Source organism: Solanum dulcamara, chromosome 1 (genome assembly GCF_947179165.1).
Source record: "Solanum dulcamara chromosome 1, daSolDulc1.2, whole genome shotgun sequence".
NCBI lineage: Eukaryota > Viridiplantae > Streptophyta > Magnoliopsida > Solanales > Solanaceae > Solanum > Solanum dulcamara.
In genome coordinates, this window is record NC_077237.1 from 5,439,166 (window position 1) to 5,459,759 (window position 20,594).

Consider the following 20,594-nt stretch of genomic DNA (forward strand, 5'->3'; position numbering starts at 1 on the left):
AGGCTTATTTATAAGTTGGTTCTATTTTTGAGAAAAACATAAATACGCTATTAATAAGAGAAAATTTTCATAATCCTACTTAGTACTATCCACCGAAAAATAACACTATATATCTTTTTAAGTAAAATCTGTCTTCGATATTTAGAATTACTATATTCAATAAAAAATAGAATATTCAATATTTGAAGGAAGGGGATTAAGGTGAAGCGATTTATTCGGCAGCAGTTCCACTGATAGGTTCGAGTTCTGAATTATACCATATCCTATGATTTATCGGTTTGAAAATTTATTATTTATACCTTTTTAGTAAATCTTTTAATACATTGTTTGAGTCATAGCTACTTGTTCAGATGAAACCATAACATTTAGATAACATCCGCCTGAAGCATAAAATATATTTTCTATTATTAGTATATATTAATTGAACTCATAACTCAACTTGCATTCGTAAAACTACACCATCTTATTCGGTTTAAATTAAAAAAAGGAAGGAATTTCTAAAACATACAATTTAAAATGTGAAATGAAATAAAGAACAAAAAGTACTTGCAATATTATTTCTTACATGTATTTTAAGGAGGTCCAACAAAAAGCAGTTCTTATTACCTTATTTTTATACAGCATAATAAACAAAGAAACTATTTAAATTTCAATGGAGTCCACAAGTAGGGCAATAATGTGAGGTTTTAGGACTTTCTCCGGGTGTGTGTATCCATCTTGATTGTGCTTGTATGTCACATCAATGATGCGAGCAAGATTGAGAATACGAGTTAAAATCTACATAGAGACAGGAGTCGGCCTAAGAATTCCTTCATTCACATCCTTCCAAGCTATCTCAGCCATTTCATGATATTTAGCCATTGCCTCTTCTGTTGATACACCATAATCTCTCCTGTAACACTCAATTCCCGTTGCAATTTGTCTCCTGCTTTTCTCAACCTCGTATGTGGCTATGTCATCAATAACGCGGCATAATGTTACATTAGCCTCAAGAATTTTAGGATTCCTTGACAGCCACTCGAAATCCTGCTCTGTAGAAGATTTCATGCCCAAATATGATGTTGTTGTGAGCAAGTAATAAGTGGTAGTTACTAAAGCATTACTTAGGTACTCTGAAACATGAGGCATATGTCCTTCAATAAACCATTTGGCTTCGACGTTATAGTTCCTCACTGTTTCTTTCATCTACAAACACCAAACATATGAATTCAAGTTTATGATCACTAAAAGATGCTAGGTGAAATAAAGTGAGAAATGTATATTTAGGTAACTCAAAACATACTCTTTCTTTTGCATGATAGACAACATGAGATCTTCCATCGCCAGATAATTTATCATAATCCTCATAAAGATCAAGAAGAGCTTTATAGCTGATTTTCATGTAATCAGGGAGACGATCAATTTCGTTGATATCCCACCTATATGATGACAGAGCAATTGAAAAAGAGTATAAAATATAGGGACACTTTCAAATATATACAATAAACTAATTAGTTTACAACAAATATAGTCATGTTTTATTTACATAAAAAATAGCCAAAATCATAGAAAATATACAGTAATTATACACTGACTATATAACATATATTACTTATACATGAGCTATACATTGAATATACATTATTATACACTCAAAAACTGAATATAGTTTGGCTATACACGAAATATACACTGACTATATATGTCAATACAGCAAATGGCCATTTTTTTGATAATTACTTTGACCGAATGGCCACTAGGTGTAATTTGCCCTAAAATATAATGAGCAAGAGTCATCTTAAGATGATAGTTTATACCTTTGTATGGCATCTGTGTATGTTTCAAGTTCTTTAACTATACCATAAAAATCGAAGGTGTCATCCACAATTGAAATGATGGCTATAGTTTAGCAAGCATGACGCGAGCTTGAGAATATTGAGGCTCAAAATACACTCCAAGTGACCAAAAATAACATTCAACTGCTCGATCTCTAGCATATGGAAGTGTTGTTACGAAGTCCAAATCTTTTTTATTTTTTTATGTTTTTTTTATTTTTTTATTTTTTATTTTTTGTTTATTTTTTTATTTTTTTTATGGTAAGCTTATTGAATCTAACCAAAAGGGCAGAGACATCATTTTTGCATGTTTAATTACTACTATTATGTATTCCCTCCACTTTGAAAAGTAACACACTCTCGACAGGCAATTGGGTGTGCAAAAATCGAATCAAAAAAAGTGTTATTGTTTATTGTTACTGGGTTATTGGATTAACAAATTTTTAATGGTTTTATAATAACAAAAAAATTATCGGGTTATTGATTCGATATTAATTTTTTAATATTGGATTATTGAATAAACCGATAAACCTTTAAGACAGTAGTAATTTACTACTTAATCCATACATAAATATCAAACATTTATATCGGTACCTTATTGATTACTACATTTGTTTTTTAGCATTCAATTCATATTATTATCGTAATTCTTCTAGTTATATTGCATTAATATAATTCTTTTCATGTTAGCTAGTAAAACATATTACTATATTTTAAGCCAAATAAATATTGTATATGGCCATAAATGAGTAAAGCATAATAATTTGTAAACCAAAAGAGTGAACAAATAATTTGGAATGAGAACATATATAATTTGTAGTATCCGGCCACTCAGTTGTTTTACCTGACTTTATAGTAGGTGAAGCGAGTAAGGATTCAAGAGTTTATTTTAAAAAAATTCACCAAAAAATTAATAAGTGTGTTAAATTTAAGTATGATAAGTGAAAACAAAATAAAAAGAGTATTATTTTATGGAGTCATTAAAAATTTAAATATGACAAGTAAAAAGAAATAGAGGGATGTTACATTATTGTGGATTGTGGATGTCACTATCCATGGGTGGCAACTTGCACAAATTGGGCAACAAGTTGCCCCCTCTTCTTGCCTATATAATAGGCATTCTATGCAAAATGAAAATTGCACAACACTGATAAAAAATTTAATACACTGATTCTTTTTCTTTCGCCTGTTCTCCTTTCTGGCTTTCTTCTCTGTTATTCTCTCTATTTAATTTTGTTAAATTTAGTAAATTTTCATAATACGTTAACACGAATCTCTAATTTTTCAGAAAATTAACTTTTATATCAGGTATATCTATTAAAGAAATTTAATTTTTAAGTTTCCTTGTTACTTTCAAATTAATTTTCATCATGTCAAATTTGTCAAAATTGGAATTTGTGGCACTTGATATTTCTGGCAAAAATTATTTGTCATGGGTACTTGATGTTGAAATACACCTTACCGCTAAGGGTCTTGGTGATGCTATAATTGAAGGAAATACAGCATCAAGTCAGGATAAAGCAAAGGTTATGATTTTCCTTCGTCATCATCTAGATGAAAGCCTGAAAATGAAATACTTGACAGTGAAAGATCCACTTGAATTGTGAAAAGACTTAAAAGGAAGGTATGACCACCTCAGGGCAACGGTATTGCCAAGGGCTCGTTATGAGTGGATGCACTTACATTTTCAAGATTTTAAAATTGTAATTGAGTATAATTCTGTTGTATTTAGAATAACTTCCCAATTAAAATTATGTGGAAAAACTATAAATGATAAGAACATGTTAGAAAAGACACTAACTATTTTTCATGTCTCTAATGTAATATTACAGCAGCAATATCGTGAAAAGGGTTTTAAAAAATACTCGAAATTGATCTCATGCCTTCTGGTGGCTGAGCAACATAATGCCTTTTTAATGAAAAATCATGAAGCCCGTCCCACTGGAACTGCTCCGTTACCGGAGGTAAATATGATAAAAGCACATGGCCAGTCTGAAAGAAGACAAAATACAAATTATGGCCACAATAATGTGCATGGACGTGGCAATGACAGAAGACGATTTAATAATCATCGTGGTGGTGGTCAACATAAAAGGGAGAACAATATCAGTTCTCAAAATAGTCCTTCAAAAAGTAACTGTCATCGTTGTGGCATGAAAGGCCACTAGAAAAATTAATGTCGGACGCCTAAGCATTTTGTAAGACTTTATCAAAATTCTTTCAAAAGAAAGGCAAACAGAGGTGGTGCCTCTTCTTCTAATGCTCGGATAGAGTCACACTTGGCGTTCGAAAATAATGTTGAGGCAAGACCTTTGAATAATGATAATATTGAAGCAAATCTGGCTTTAAGAGATGATGATTTTAATGACCTCAATGATATTACTCATTTGGAGATTGGAGATTTTTTTAAGGATCTTAATTGATGTTTAATTTCATGTTTTTCAATATGTTGTCATGTACTTTGAATTATTGTGTTTTTACGTTTATGTATTTAAAAAAAATTAAAAAACAAAATCAGGGCCACATTTTTATGATAATTGTATATTGTTTATTACATTATGCTATTTTACAATATTGTAATTAATTACTATTAGTGTGCTATTATTTAATCTTAATATCATATTGTTACTAAGAATGATATCCGCCTTATTTAATGTCATTATACTAATTGTTTATTCTTGTTAATGTTTTAGACATTAATATTATATAATGATTGTATTAGTTTTTCCAATAAACAAATTATCTATACATGATGAATAATATTATATTAATGTTTTATAATATTTTATATTTGTTTTTAATACTTATGTATAATATTTATTTAAGGTTAATAAGTATATAATTCCATAAACTAAATTATTGTAACATTCATCATAATTGAATCCTATAATTTTTTAAATTCTAAATTACCATAATTTAACTTTAAAAAAAATTACTTATTTTATTTCTTACAGTGCATTTTTATTTTATGAAGATAAATAAATTTCTCAGTCTTCAATTGGATTCAAGATGAATAATGGAGATATGTGTTTTTTGGATAGTGTCACAACTCATACGATATTAAAAGAAAAGAAATATTTCTATCATTTGATTATGAAAAAGGTCTATGTCAATACAATATCTGGTAGTACAAAATTGATTGAAGGCTCTCGAAAAGCGGCTTTATTACTACCTAGACTAACGATATTGATAATTGATAATGTATTGTATTGTAGTAAGTCTCAAAGAAACTTGTTAAGTTTCAAGGTTATTCGCCAAAATGGTTATCATATTGAGACTGCAAATGAAGAAAAGGTTGAATACCTTTATATTACTACAATAAATATGGAGAAGAAAATTATGCACGAAAAATTACCTGCACTTTCTTCTGGGTTGTACCATACAAATATTGGTACTGTTGAATCACATTCCATAGTAAACAAAAGGTTTACTGATTCTAATGATTTTATCATTTGGCATGACCGGTTGGGCCATCCCGGTTATAATATTATGCGCAGAATTATTGAGAATTCACATGGACATACTTTGAAGAATCAGAAAAAAATTTAATCTAAGGAATTCTCTTGTGTTGCTTGTTCCCAAGGAAAACTGATTATCAAACCATCAGCAACTAAGGTTGGGATTGAATCCCCTGCGTTTCTGGAACGTATACAGGGTGATATATGTGGGTCAATTCACCTTTCATGTGGACCATTTAAATATTATATGGTCTTGATAGATGCATCTACAAGATGGTCACACGTGTGCTTATTATCAACTTGCAACATGGCTTTTGCGAGATTGTTAGCTCAAATTATAAGGTTAAGAGCATAATTTCCAGATTATGTAATAAAGACAATTCGTCTTGATAATGCTGGTGAATTCACATCTCAATTATTTAATGATTATTGTATGTCGGTTGAAATAAAAGTTGAGCATCCGATCGCTCATGTCCATACTCAAAATGGTCTAGCAGAATCATTGATTAAACGCCTCCAATTGATAGCTAGATCATTGCTAAAGAGGACAAAACTTCCTATTTCAGTATGGGGGCATGCTATTTTGCATGTAGCAGCACTTGTGTGCATAAGGCCAACAAATTATCATGAATTTTTCCCATTACAGTTAGCGTTTGGAAGGGAGCCAAATATATCTCATCTTAGAATATTTGGGTGTGCGGTATATGTCCCAATTGCTCTACCGCACCGCACAAAGATGGGTCCCCAAAGAAGGTTGTGAATATATGTTAGGTGTGAATCTCTTTCTATTATAAAATATCTGCAATCTATGACTGGAGATTTATTTACGGCAAGATTCGTTGATTGTCATTTTGATGAATCAGTATACCCAATATTAGGAGAAGAACATAAGTAGTTGAAAAATGAGATAGATTGGAATTCATTATCTCTATCTCATTTAGATCCTCGAACAAATCAATGTGAGCAAAAAGTTCAAAAGATGATTTATTTGCAGAATATTGCAAATCAACTGTCGGATGCATTTACTAACCTTCCACGGGTTACTAAATCGTATATCCCAGTTGTTAATGCTCAAGTTCGGGTTGATATCCCGGTAGGACAACTTGTTTAGGCAAATGAGTCTAGGCCACACTTAAAACGTGGAAGACCATTTGGTTCCAAAGATAAAAATCCTCGAAAAAGGAAAGAAATAAATAATCAAGGTGATCATAATTTGGAGGTGAGTGCTCAAGAAGAGCCCAGAGACACAACAAATGGTGACACCACCAAGGAGGTCCAAGTACCTGAAAATAATGAGAATGAAGAAATCTTAATAAGTTATGTCTCGACATGAAAATGGTGGAACCGAAATGATATTGTGATCGATAATATTTTTGCTTATAATATTGTCACTGAAATAATGCAGCAAGATAAGGATCTTGAATCAAAATCTGTCGATGAATGTAGACAGAGAAATGATTGGTCAAGATGGAAGGATGCAATTCAAGCAGAGTTAACTTCACTTGAACAACGTGAAGTTTTTGGATCAATAGTCCGAACACCTGAAAGTGTCAAGCCAGTACGGCACAAATGGGTTTTTGTGCGTAAACGAAATGAAAAGGGTAAAGTCGTAAGATATAAAGCACGACTTGTAGCCCAAGGTTTTTCGCAAAGACCTGGCATTGACTATATGGAAACATATTCCCCTGTGGTAGATGCAATTACCTTCAGGTATCTAATGAATTTGGCAGTTCATGAAAAGCTTGAAATGCACTTAATGGACGTGGTCACTGCCTATTTATATGGCTCATTGAACCACGAAATTTTTATGAAAATTCTCGAAGGGTTCAAAGTGCCTGAAGCATACAAGGATTCTCGAGAAAATTGCTCAATAAAGCTTTAGAAATCCTTGTACGGGTTGAAATAATCAGGGCGAATGTGGTACAATCGTCTTAGCGAATATTTGCTAAAAGAAGGATATAAAAATGATCCAATTTGCCCTTGTGTCTTTATGAGAAGGTCTAGATCTGAACTTATCATAATAGCAGTATATGTTGATGATTTGAATATTATTGGAACTCCGGAAGAATTTTCAAAGGCAATAAAATGTCTGAAAAAAAGAGTTTGAAATGAAAGATCTTGGAAAGACAAAATTTTGTCTTGGTCTGCAAATTGAATATTTTACAAATGGAATATTTGTCCATCAGTCAACATATACTGAAAATATTTTAAAAAGATTTTATATGGATAAAGCACACCCATTGAGTACCTCAATGGTTGTGAGATCTTTTGATATTAATACAGATCCGTTTCGACCTCATAAAAATGATGAAGAACTTATTGGTGCTGAAATACCATACCTTAGTGCAATTGGTGCATTGATATATCTTGCCAACAATTCTAGATCAGATATAGCTTTCTCAGTAAACTTGTTAGCAAGATTTAGTTCTTCACCAACACGCAGACACTAGAATGGAATTAAGCATATATTCAGATACCTTCGAGGTATCATTGATATGGGATTGTTTTACTCAAATAATTCCATGTCACAATTGATCGGTTACGCAGATGCGGAATATTTATCTGATCCCCATAAAGGTCGATCGCAGACAAGCTATTTATTTACATGTGGTGGTACAGCTATATCATGGCGTTCAACAAAGCAAACTATGGTTTTATACTTCCTCAAATCATGTAGAGATAATAGTCATTCATGAAGCAAGTCGAGAATGTGTTTGGTTAAGATCAATAACTCAACACATTCAAGAAACATGTGGCCTTTCTTTGATAAAAGACGCTCCAACAATATTGTATGAAGACAATGTTGCATGTATAGCTCAACTGAAGGGGGGATACATCAAAGTAGATAGAACAAAACATATTTCACCAAAATTCTTTTTCACTCATGATCTTCAAAAGAAGGGTGAAATAGATGTCCAACAAATTCGTTCAAGTGATAATTTGGCAGATATGTTCACCAAAGTATTGCCAACTTCAACCTTTGAGAAAATGAGATACAAAATTGGAATGCGTCGTCTTCGAGATATTAAATGATATTTTCATCAGGGGGAGCAAAATACGCGTTGTACTCTTTTTTCCTTAGTCAAGGTTTTGTCCCACTGGGTTTTTCCTGATAAGATTTTTAATGAGGCAGCACTCAAGGCGTATTATCAGATATGTGTACTTTTTTTCCTTCATTAGGCTTTTTCCACTGGATTTTTCCTAATAAGGTTTAATGAGACACAACACATATGGAGGTTCAGAATAACTACATATTTTTTTACTAGAATCATTTTTTTTTGACATCCAAGGGGGAGTGTTACATTATTGTGGATTGTGGATGTCACTATCCATGGGTGGCAACTTGCACAAATTGGGCAACAAGTTGCCCCCTCTTCGTGCCTATATAATAGGCATTCTATGCAAAATAAAAATTGCACAACACTGATAAAAAATTCAATACACTGATTCTTTTTCTTTCGTCTGTTCTCCTTTCTGGCTTTCTTCTTTGTTATTTTCTCCACTTAATTTTGTTAAATTTAATATATTTTCATAATAATGAAGTATTATTTTATGTAGTCATTAAGGGTCTAATGTGACTATATTTTTATCAATATCTTGATAATAGACATGAGCCTAATTGAAAATCTCTTGGCAGGAATTTTTTTTCTTGGAGCTAAAGTATCGTTATGTGAAAAAAATAATTTTAAAATTTTATTATTATTTTTATCCAATTTGAAAGCCCAAGTGATCATGTGAAATTGTTCACTTGGGGTATTCGGAATTAATTAGAATTTTATCTTTAATTTATATTCTTATTGGTATAATAAAATTATTGTTCTTCGCTAATAGATCAGATCAAATCACGTTAAATTTGTGTCTTCTTTATTTGCTTTACTTTTGCTTTTATCAATTTGTTATTGCCTTTATTATTGTCACTATAACATTGTTTGGCTAAATATCAGAATATTCAGATCACCGATTCTATCAAATTGGTATCAGAGCCTAATTTAATTGAATTAATTGCAGTAGCTAAAATGACAGTAACAAAAAATTTATATTGAAGAATTTAATCAGAGTGCAAACTTCGGAATATGGTAATTAAAGATGCAGACTATCCTAATTCAAGAAGATCCAGATATGACACTGAAAGAAAATGAGAAAAAGCCAAAACATATATGATGGACTCAGAGTTTGTCGTCATAGATAAAAAAGCAAAATCAGGTATCATTTTAAGTTTCTCAAATAAAAATTTATGTGAAGTATCTGCAGAAGTCAAAGGCATGTGAAAAAAAAATATTAAAAACCTTATATAAAAATGTACGATGAAAAACAGACTTTACTTGAAGCAAAAGCTTTACATAGTCCGTATTATTTAAGGTATTTTTATACTCTTACATCTTGATGCATTTGATTTTGTCTTATGAATTTGAGTATTATTGATGTTGAAGTTAAAGATGAAGATCAAGTCGTCTTATTACTTATTTTCTTACCCCAATTATTTAAGTGTATTAGAGATATTATGATTTTTGGAAAAGGTACAATCTGAATCCTAATACACGATGGTATGGAGAGAACTTTCACCGATATTAGATATATTTCTGACTTAAATAAAAGTTCTCATCTCATTGAGTATTCTAGAATCTCTTGGGTGCAAATACACAGATAAAAGTAGAGTATGAAAATCTTTCAAGATGCTCTAGTGATTATGAAAGCATTCAGATCTGGTACATTGTACATTTTGTTGGGATCCAATATTACAAGTGTTACTGCAGTTTCTACTAACAATCAATCTGATTCTGACGTTACCAAATATGAAATACGCGATTGAGGCATATGAATGAGAAGGGTTTTTTCATCCTCAGTAAAAAGAGGTTTTCTATGTGGACAAAGTATTGGCAACATGGAGCTTTGCGAACACTATGTGTTCGAGAAGCAAAAAAGTGTCAGCTTCAAATCTTCAGCAATTTATCAAACAAAAGATATTTTGAACTACATTCATTCAGATTTTTGAGGTTCTTCTCATTCCCCATCAAACAGTGGTGCTAGGCATATGTTAACTTTCATTGATGATTATTCGAGGAAGTTTGGATTTATTTTCTAAAAAATAAAAGTAATATTTTCTTAAATTTCAAATAATTGAAAATTTTGATTGAGAAGCAAACAAAAAAAAACAGATCAAGCGGCTTAGAACATATAATGACTTAAAACTATGTACTGATGAGTTCAACAAATTTTACAAAAATAAGAAAATTACTTGACATCACACTGTGAGAATGACCTCTCAGCAAAATGTTGTTGCAGTAAGGATGAACAGAACTCTTTTGAAAAGAGCTTGTTGTATGTTCAAATGTCGGGTTGACAAATATTTTTTGGGTAGAGGCTATCTCTACAGCTTGTTATATTGTCAATTATACTCCTTCTGCACCTTTAAACTTTAAGAGTCCAGAGGAAATATATGATTAGATAATCCTGCTAATTATTTTGATTTTAAAATTTTTTATTGTCCTGCATACATGTATGTGAAGAATGAAAAATTAAAATCAAGAGATAAAAAAAATATTATTCTCAAATATACACCTGAAGTGAAAGGACAGACTATAGTGTCTTAATCCAAAGTCACCAAAATTCCACCTCCACTAAAAAAAAATATATAATTTATCTAAGTCAAAAATAATATACCTCTTCAAGATCCCAATTTTTTTTATAAAAAATATCTAATACTTCAATTAATATTGAATATACGAAAAAGGACCAAAAATACCATTAAACTATAGAAAGTATCCAACTTTTAATAGATCACTGTGGTAATATAAAAGTGGTTTACCAAATTGTGGAAGTAGAAACTATGGAATATAATAATTCTTGAGGAATTTTTTGATTGTAATGATCACCGCATAAAGTTCACAAATTAATGAGGTTAACTATGACATTCAAAAACAATGAATTTGCTACAATGAAGTATTGCAGTTACAAAATGCAAGTGTAATAACATAATACAAGAAAGTAAGAAAGTAAGAAAGAAAAAAAGAATGATATGTTTTTTTAACTAAAAATTCAAAAGTTGCACATCCTCCTTCAAAACAGCATTACAGGAGCACCAAAACACTGGAAAACTTTTTTCTTTTGCAAGCACTACAGCAATGGGGAAAAAACTGAAATTGCAAATAAGCAACTTGGTTCAAAAACTTATCCAGTAATCCACTTCCAAGCACCGCCCGAGCCCTGTTTCTGGACAGATGAAGCACGCTCCATGTCACGTTCCAATTCAGATTTCTCCCTTCGTATAGCTTGAACTTCCTCCTCTATGGACTGCATAGACTCTAGCATCTTTTGTAGCTCTCCTATTTGTGCCTGAAGATGCCATGAAGAAGTCAAAACAAAACACGAACGCCTTCTAATATTGGTTGGATTGAAATAAGCGGAACAACTAAACCATAAGTTGATCTTATTCCTCTTATATAGGATGCTACGTGATACTATAACGTTAAGATTATGTTTCACTGGCTATCTACCTACCACGACCCTCATCCTTTATACTTGAGACCAGTTATATGAAACTTACATAGGTGAGTTCACAAATAGTTGACCCCTAACTAGTTTTAAATTGTGACATAATTGATTGATTGCTCTAAGTATAGGATAGAGATGGGGGAATTAGAACTTAAGTTCAAAAAAAATTAGTGTCGGAAGTATTAACCTCCAGTTTAGCGCATCTTGATCTCTCGGATATAAGTTGACCCTGAACTGACTGAAGCTCCTGTAATGAAGTGATGAACGTTAATAATTGACAATTACCTAATCATCAATTTCTATCGACCAGATTACTCTTCTGAGAGTACCTTAGTCAAGTCGGCGTGAGTAGTAATAACATCTTCAGTTTTATTCCTGAGATTAGCATTTTCTGCTCTGACATCTGCAAGCGATGATTCCAACACCTTTTTCTGTTCTCGCAGAGCACTAATTTCGGCCAAAAGGTTTTGCTGGGTGCTATCAATGTGAACTTCCTTAAAACTGGAATCTTCTCTCTCGGATAAGTCTAACTTTTCTGGTTTAGTTAAGGCATATGCAGCTCTAACAGAAGCTGCTGCTGCTTCGGCCGCTGGTGACTGAAGTATCTTGGGATGTAATACATCCCTTGGTTTAGGCCTCATAACATATACCTATACGAAATGAAATGCAGTAATTTAGGCAAAAAGGCCTCATACGCCATAGCACAAAAAAATTAAGATAAAGGCAGTAGGAGGTTGTACAGAAAAGGTATAAAGGGAAGGCAAATTGCCAGACAGCCTAATCCCCAGCAGAAACCAGCATGCAGACAAAAATGCAACTATGATAAGGAACTATATCTAATGAAAATATGGGGGAGAGATTATTTTCCTTCTTTCCCTGTCAAGTAATAATTTATATTAAAAAATGAATTGGATTTGGATCTTATCAACATATTGAGAATCGATAGACGAAGACATGATCCAATGACTCAGTAATCCATTAATATCCTACACACGAGAAACTCTAAGGTTGACGTAGAAAAGTGAATATAGGATTTGGAAGATACCTCGTTATTGTACTTCCCGTTGTATCCACCAAAAGCAACCAAGAAATTCTCACCATCAAGTGATGCTGAAGAGACGCTCAGTCCCTGTTTCGAATGACATATCAGATAGAATTGTAAACAAGTCTAAAGATCAATAAAGAAAACGAAATACACAACCTCAAATAAGTTTATGAATACTGGGAAATCATATTGACATAGGCAATGGCAACTACATAAACAAATTTAACATAGTATCTTAAGCTAATGAAGTTTACCAGAATTTTTTCTATTTGATGAGTTTTACCAGAATTAAGCAGGTGCTTCCTCAGAATATATGAGCAAGTCTAGATGAATGTACTACAACCGCATTCGTTTAAATGCTTTCAATTCCTTATCATTTTGTCATCCCATCTGGCAAACTAAAACTGTGGTGCCAGCGGGATTTGCTAATCATGAAACAAACTTCCACTCAGACCAGCCTAAGTTTCATATACTTGAAAACATTTTAAATCACGAGCTGAACAAAGGAAGAGCGGAACACAAGTGCAGCATTACAAATGCTAAGAAATCAAGAATCAAAGTCATCTCAAAAATGAAAAATAGCTAAAGTTGATGAGCTTCTGTACAACTCAGCCAGTTTTGCATGTTAAAAGATTGGATCAAAGATAGAATAATAGAAGTTTCTGCTAACAAAACTTCAGAGAATCCAACGGGATGTCAGTCCAAAAGATACCACTGCGCTAAGGGCAAGATATTCTTCCTAAGAATACGGGATATCAAATTTCCTAGAAGAAAGATAGTAAGCAGAAGATAACCTCACTCGCGAGTGGATCGCTCCCCTTTACAGTAGCTAATACTGACACTACAAGCTTCGACATATTTAACATAAGAGTTTCTGGCACACCTGCAAAAAGAATAACAATTAAACATAGAAGTAGACATAAAAAGAGTTGTGCATGATGAACAAGAATGCCCACAGGGTGTGATTGAAAAGGCTGCTTAAATGTTTCACTTACCGCTTCTGTTATCTCCACCACCAACGATATACCAGTTGTCACCTAGAGTGACACCAGCATGACCAGCTCGTGGACTAACCAGATCCCCCTGAAGTTGTGGTTGAGACCATTCCATCTGCCAATGAAGAAAAGAGATTTTCGAAATTTTACAATCCAACTGACTATAATTGTTAATAGTACTTTCTTTGAAGATCATTCACAGAGAAAAATGGCTGTATTGTTGCGGATACAAGACATTATTACCATCAAAATTCCATCTGATCTAAAATGTAATATCAAACAAATGTTATAAGTAGTATGCCTTACAAAAATTGATAAGTAAACAGTATGCCTTAAAATAAAACCCAAACAGGTAAAAATAAAATATACCGTTTCCAAGTCAAGGACATGAAGATCGTTGAAAAAAACTGAATGAGAACATCCACCCAGAATCAGAAGATAGCGATCGGCATGGACTGCAGCTGTATGATCGAACCTGGGAGCTGGGGATGTCTGCCTATCAAAGTACAATGAATTAATGCAAATGCATAATTAGTGAAAAATAAATTTGGTCAGACATTTACGTGGTCTCAACAGTACTCCAAGTCATTGTCTCTAGATCAAGAACACTAATATCATTTAGCAGACGCCTATGCCGGTCTTCTCCACCAAACATTATGAGTTTAGATCCAAAAAGGGTGACAGATTGCCCACCTCGAGCTACCTGGAAGACATAAGAGACAAGAAGCAACGTTACAGCTCTCAACTAGAAACAAGCAACATAATGGCCAACAGTAGTAAGATGACCAGCAGATACACCGTGAAATTGAGAGCGAGACATTTGTGGTACAATAAACTAAACACTAACAGGTTCATTTGAGTTCAAGAATTGACTGACAAAAAAGACTATGAATGGGAAAGAGTGAAATCTAAGAGGAGGATGGTTAATTACCGGAAGTTTTCCAATGGTCTCTATAACACCACATTCATATGATTGAAGATCAATGAACCGAACTGCACAAGATACATAGAGAAGATTTAAAGTTAAGATAAATAAGCATCGGTCACCAGTTTTTAAGGGCTCTAAAAGATTACAAACCTGTTACAGTGTCAGAAACATCCTTTGAGTGCCCAGCAAGAAATAGAAGTTTATTTTCCCACAAGATCTGCCAACAATGTCAAAGAGCAGTGCCAGAACAAGAGAAATAGAAAAACAAATCATAACATCAGTGGATTATTTGCTAGAACAAGTGAAATGAAAAAAAGAGCTGACTCAATTCTCACCATATTGTGGCCAGAGATAGCTGGAAGAATTCCAGAATTCAACCTTATGGTTGACCATGTCAAACTTTTTAGATCAAAGACCTGTGGAAGTGGAATTAGTTGAAGAAAGAAAAGAACATCATTGTACATGAAATAAAAAACTGTTCTAATACCTGCACAAAAGTAGGAACTGTTTAACAAGAAAAAGTGATCAAAAGAATGACCAAATACCTGAATGTCAGACAGGTATCGTCCATTACGACTTCCACCGATGATATATAATTTCCCATCAACTGTGACAGCTGCATGCTACAGTGCAATAAGAAAGTGACATAAGTAGTAATATCCAAGATATAATCAGAAGACCCGTGAAAGGTAAAAATGACATATTTTGATATAAAAAAAGAATCGGGAAAGGCATGACCATACTGCTTTAAAGCTTCAATGGGAAGTAACAAAGAAGCCAACGGCATAACCAACACAAGATCTTGTATAATGTGTTCATGTAGATTAATATAAAATATAGAAGTTGGGGAACCTTGTAGCGCGCAGCTGGTGTCGGACCACAGACAGACAGAGGAACCCATTGGTCATAGGTTAAACCCAAACACCAATTTTGACCATCAGATCCCATAGCAGCTTAATTTTGAGCTCAAGCAGCCTTGTCTGTTTGGAAAGCACCAGAGAAATCAATTACAAGTATAGCAGAGCACATAACATTAGACATTATGCATCATGAAATGGAAATATAGCACCAGAATTTGATGATAGATTGAATCATCCAGTTCCTATTAGAAAAATTTTGGGGCAAAGGGTCGATTATAATTTCAGGTATGGAGCATGCCGGCAAGCTGCTTTAACCGAGAGAAGAGCCAATCCTTTGCTTGAGGGGAGCAGCTTATAGAAAATCCCGCTAACCAGTTACCCATCATCCTTATAACCAATTACGGAACTGAAAGTAGCTGAAAATTGGATTTTTTAAAGAACAATACTTGATAAATTATTTTTGAGAATGGTTATATTTAATAAACAGAAACACAAACATTGCACCAACATACACGCAAACCAGTTCCTTTACATCAGTGTAGGAAACTGAGAAAATCTAACATCCTATCTGCTGTATAACAGCTTCCATTGAATACTCAAAATTAAACACAAGCTTTTCATAATAAGACAGGCACCAAATACATGACATTGCAATGTAAAAACAAGAACTGAAAATCATTTGAATGGAAAACTCGATTTGAAATGAGAATTTACATCAATAGCTTAAATTATAAAAAATGATGATTTGCATATCAACCCAATTGAGAAAATGATCAGACTGATCAAATTATACGAATACAGAAACTTTCATGAATAAATAGCACTGCTTTCAGTAGAAACTAATCTCATCATAATTCATAGGTCTTTATACTATAAAACCTATACATATGTGTGAATCTCAACTAACAATTACATACAAGCTGATCACTACTTCACAAGCTTCCCAGTTATCCTGTAAACTCTACAATTGACTAATCTCTCACTTCGCTTATTTCCTATTATAAATTGCACTGATAAATAGATAACGTTGCCAAAATGTTACTTTCTTCAGAAAAAAAGAAAAAAAGGGGTAACACCGAGAATGCTGATTTGCATATCAATCCAGCTGACAAAATCATCAGACTGGTCAAATTATACGAATACAACAACTTTCACGCATAAACCACACATATTTCAGTGGCAACTAATCCTACCATAGATCTTTATTAGGGCTGTTCACAGTTTTGGTTAAAACCAAAATCAAACCGAAAATTTAACCAAACCGAATAAAAAAACCGACATTTGGTTTGGTTTGGTTTGGTTTGGTTTTAAATTTAAATAACCGATAATATTTGGTTTGGTTATGGTTATAGGAAAAAATAATCGAATAAATAACCGAACCAAACCGATAATTATATACATAAAATTTATAATTATTTATATGTATAATATTAGTTTTTCATAAATAATTAAAGATATTTTATACCTTTTAATTATTAATTTAATATTAATCTACTTATTTTTAAGGCCCAATCCAAACCCAACTCTCAAGCCCAATTCTAAATCTTAAATTCCTAATGAGCACTAAGCACTTAAGCAGCAGGCAACAACATAAGGTAAAAGTTAAAACTTTAAAACCCTAGTATCTATTTTTCTTTTACATTTTTGTTCCTCTCACGTTGGTTTCTCACAAATCACAGACTCACAGTCATAGACTAACAGTGAAGGCTCAAAAGCAACCTCAACTTCTCAACCCCAAGTACAAGATTGTCAAATTTTGAAAAGGTTTATAAGAAGTTTTTCAAATTTTAAATTGATTTTAAGTTGTTTTCTTTTTTGTTTAGAATGTTTAAGTTGTTTCCTTTTCTGTTTCGAATCTCTGTGGGCCGTGAGGAAAAAAGAGTTTCGTAAGAATTTGAAGAATGTAGAGAGAGAATATTTGAATTGTCTCGGCTAGTCATAAACCGAATAACCGAACCAAACCGAACCAAACCGACAATAACCAAACCCGTGGTTATTATTTTACTTAGTTTGGTTATGGTTTTAGACATTTAATAACCGATTAAATTGGTTTGGTTATGGTTTTAATCAATAACCGACCCAAACCGAACCATGAACACCCCTAATCTTTATACTCTAAAACCGACACATATGTGTGAATCTCAACTAACACTTACACACAAGCAGATCACTAATTTCACAAACTTCTCAACAACAACATACCCAGTGAAATCCCACAAGTGATGTCTGGGGAGGGTAGAATGTACGTAGACCTTACCACTATCTCATGGAGATAGAGAGGTTGTTTTCGGAAAACCCTCGACTCAAAAGTATCAGCCCCAAATAAGGGAGAAAAATTAATATATATATCATAATGGCAAAAACAAAAAGCGTTGCAAATTGTACAAGACAAGAAAATAACAATAGCAAAAAACTGTGAAGATCGAGAGGCAATAACAACACACTTATACTGACATGCCTAGACCTACGACCAATCCTAAACTGTCACAAGGCAGGGCATCATCCTATCCCTACTAGCCTTCTACTCCCACTAACCTTTTATGACCTCCACTCCTTTCTATCTAAGGTCATGTCCTCATTGATATGGAGTTGCGCCATATCCCGTCTAATCACCTCTCCCCAATACTTTTCGGTCTACCCCTACCCTCCGCATAACCCCCAAATCAAGCCGCTCACACCTCCTAACTAGTGCATCAACACCCTCCTCTGCACATGGCCAGACCATCTCAGTCTCGCTTCTCTCATCTTGTCTGTCACAGAGGTCACTCCCACCTTCTCCCAAATAACCTCATTCTTAATCCCATCACTCCTAGTAAATAGATAACGCTACCACAAGCTTCTCAGTTATCTTGTAAACTCTACAATTGACTAATCACTCACTTTGCTTATTTCCTATCATAAATTGCACCAGTAAATAGACAATGTTACCAGAAATGCTAGGGGTTACACCAATAATGCTGATTGGCATAACAAACCAGTTGAGAAAATCATCAGAGGGATCAAATTATACGAATACAGCAACTTTCACGTATAAACCACACATCTTTCAGTGGCAATTAATCCTACCATGGGTCTTTATACTATAAAACCTATGCATATGTGTGAATCTCAACTAACAATTACACACAAGCAGATCACTAATTTCACAAGCTTCTCAGTTATCTTGTTAACTCTACAATTGACTAATCTCTCACTTTGCTTATTTCCTATCATAAATTGCACTAGTAAATAGATAATGTAACCACAGATGCTACTCTTTTGAGAAAAAAAAAAAGAGATGACACCTAGAATGCTAATTTGCATATCAACCCAGTTGAGAAAATCATCAGACTTATCAAATTATACGAATACAGCAACTTTCACGTATAAACCACACTGCTTTCAGTGAAATCAATCTCATTATAGGCATTTATACTATAAAACCTATACAAAGTGCGAATCTCAACTAACAATTACATACAAGCAGATCACTATTTCACAAGCTTCTCAATTATCCTGTAAACTCTACAATTGAGTAATCTCTCACTTCACTTATTTCCTATCATCAATTGCACTGATAAATAGACAATGTTGCCACAAATGGTACTTTTTTTCAGAAAAAAAGAAAACGAAAAATAAGGGGGTAACCCCGAGAATGCTGATTTGCATATCAACCCAGTTGACAAAATCATCAGACTGATCAAATTATACGAATATGCAAAACTTTCAAGGCAATTGATCCTACCATAGGTCTTTATACTATAAAACCTATACATATGTGCAGTGGCGGGCCCACCTTATGCCGAGGGGGTTCATCCGAACCCCCTTCGGTGGAAATTTATACTATTTATGCATGATTAAAATAATTTTTTATGTATATAAAATAGATGTTGAACCCCCTTCGACTAGCTCGTGTGTCTACTTATTTAAATTTTGAACCCCCTTATTTAAAATTCCAGGGTCCACCACTGCATATGTGTGAATCTCAACAAACAACTACATACAAGCAGATCACTACTTCACAAGATTCTCAGTTATCCTGTAAACTCTACAATTGAGTAATCTCTGGTTCGCTTGTTTCCTATTATAAATTGTACGAGCAAATTGACAACGTTACCAAAAATGCTAGTGTTTTTTTTAGAAAAAAAGGGGGTTACACCGAGAATGCTGATTTGCATATCAACCCAGTTGAGAAAATCATCAGACTGATCAGAATTATATGAATACGGAAAATTTCACGCACAAATCAAATGGATTTCAGTGACAATTCAACATAATAGGATACAAATCGGCAAAAGAAATGATTGAATTAAACAAGCAAAAGGAAACTTACAGTAAATGGGGATTCGGATCTGTAACTGAACTGAGATCGGACGGCAGGAATTCGTCCGATCTCCGGTGAACAATGTGACCAAGTTAACGGAAAATAGCTAACAAGCTTCGTCGGTGTTCTCGTCCTAATGAGATCTTGAGAACGTCTCAAAGTTCCTTTTTATTTACTCCCAGTGACTAATATACCTTATTAATTGTTTAATCTTTATTTATTTATTTTATGTGTTTCTTAAATCTAGAATAATTAATGCTAAGAATAAAATTAAAAAGATATAATTAATTTTCTATTGATTATTTAAATTAATAACTAGTTTTAGTATACATGATTGGACGGAAAGTATCTTTTTCTATATTTGATAAATAAATTTTATTTAATCCGCTTTTTTTAATTACTTTTTTAGTGTAATTATAATTCATACTCAGATGTAGCATATAGGCTTTAAGGCATTTGCACTTAAATCAACATTTGAATAGATTTTAATCATTAAAATCTTAAACAAAGTATTAATATCATTAAGAAATATTTTTGTATGAATATTTCCACCACAACCACGAGTCATCACTACTAGCCAACTTGGTCATAGAATCACCATCGTCATTATTGTCAACAGTTTCTGTCAGTCGCTACCATATCTATCATTTCCATCATTATAGTTATACTCATTGTCGCCACTATCCCCATCATCACCAT

The 20,594-nt window shown here is 33.1% G+C and overlaps 1 protein-coding gene and 1 pseudogene across 1 annotated transcript; both read right to left on the reverse strand.

Annotated features, from left to right (window-relative positions):
- Positions 1–642: 642 nt before the first annotated feature.
- LOC129885284 (vetispiradiene synthase 2-like) lies at positions 643–10,284 on the reverse strand (annotated as a pseudogene).
- Positions 10,285–11,154: 870 nt separating this feature from the next.
- Positions 11,155–20,059, reverse strand: LOC129899391 (acyl-CoA-binding domain-containing protein 4). The gene is made up of 14 exons (XM_055974345.1): positions 19,905–20,059; positions 15,585–15,712; positions 15,278–15,355; positions 15,068–15,148; positions 14,883–14,949; positions 14,736–14,797; positions 14,368–14,507; positions 14,174–14,300; positions 13,805–13,919; positions 13,604–13,692; positions 12,810–12,893; positions 12,094–12,414; positions 11,952–12,011; positions 11,155–11,605 (listed from the first exon to the last, which is right to left on the reverse strand). Exons 2-14 carry the CDS (start codon positions 15,678–15,680, stop codon positions 11,441–11,443), a joined length of 1,485 nt encoding a protein of 494 aa, XP_055830320.1. The 5' UTR covers positions 15,681–15,712; positions 19,905–20,059; the 3' UTR covers positions 11,155–11,440.
- Positions 20,060–20,594: the final 535 nt, after the last annotated feature.

Bases quoted from the DNA above. Each gene is read 5' to 3' on its own strand.
- LOC129899391 (XM_055974345.1), bottom strand. From the start codon at position 15,680: ATGGGATCTGATGGTCAAAATTGGTGTTTGGGTTTAACCTATGACCAA. The intron at 12,415-12,809 runs GTATCTTCCAAA...CATTTCGTATAG, and splicing joins ACGGGAAGTACAATAACGAG to GTATATGTTATGAGGCCTAA. The intron at 12,012-12,093 runs GTACTCTCAGAA...ACTTCATTACAG, and splicing joins CTCACGCCGACTTGACTAAG to GAGCTTCAGTCAGTTCAGGG.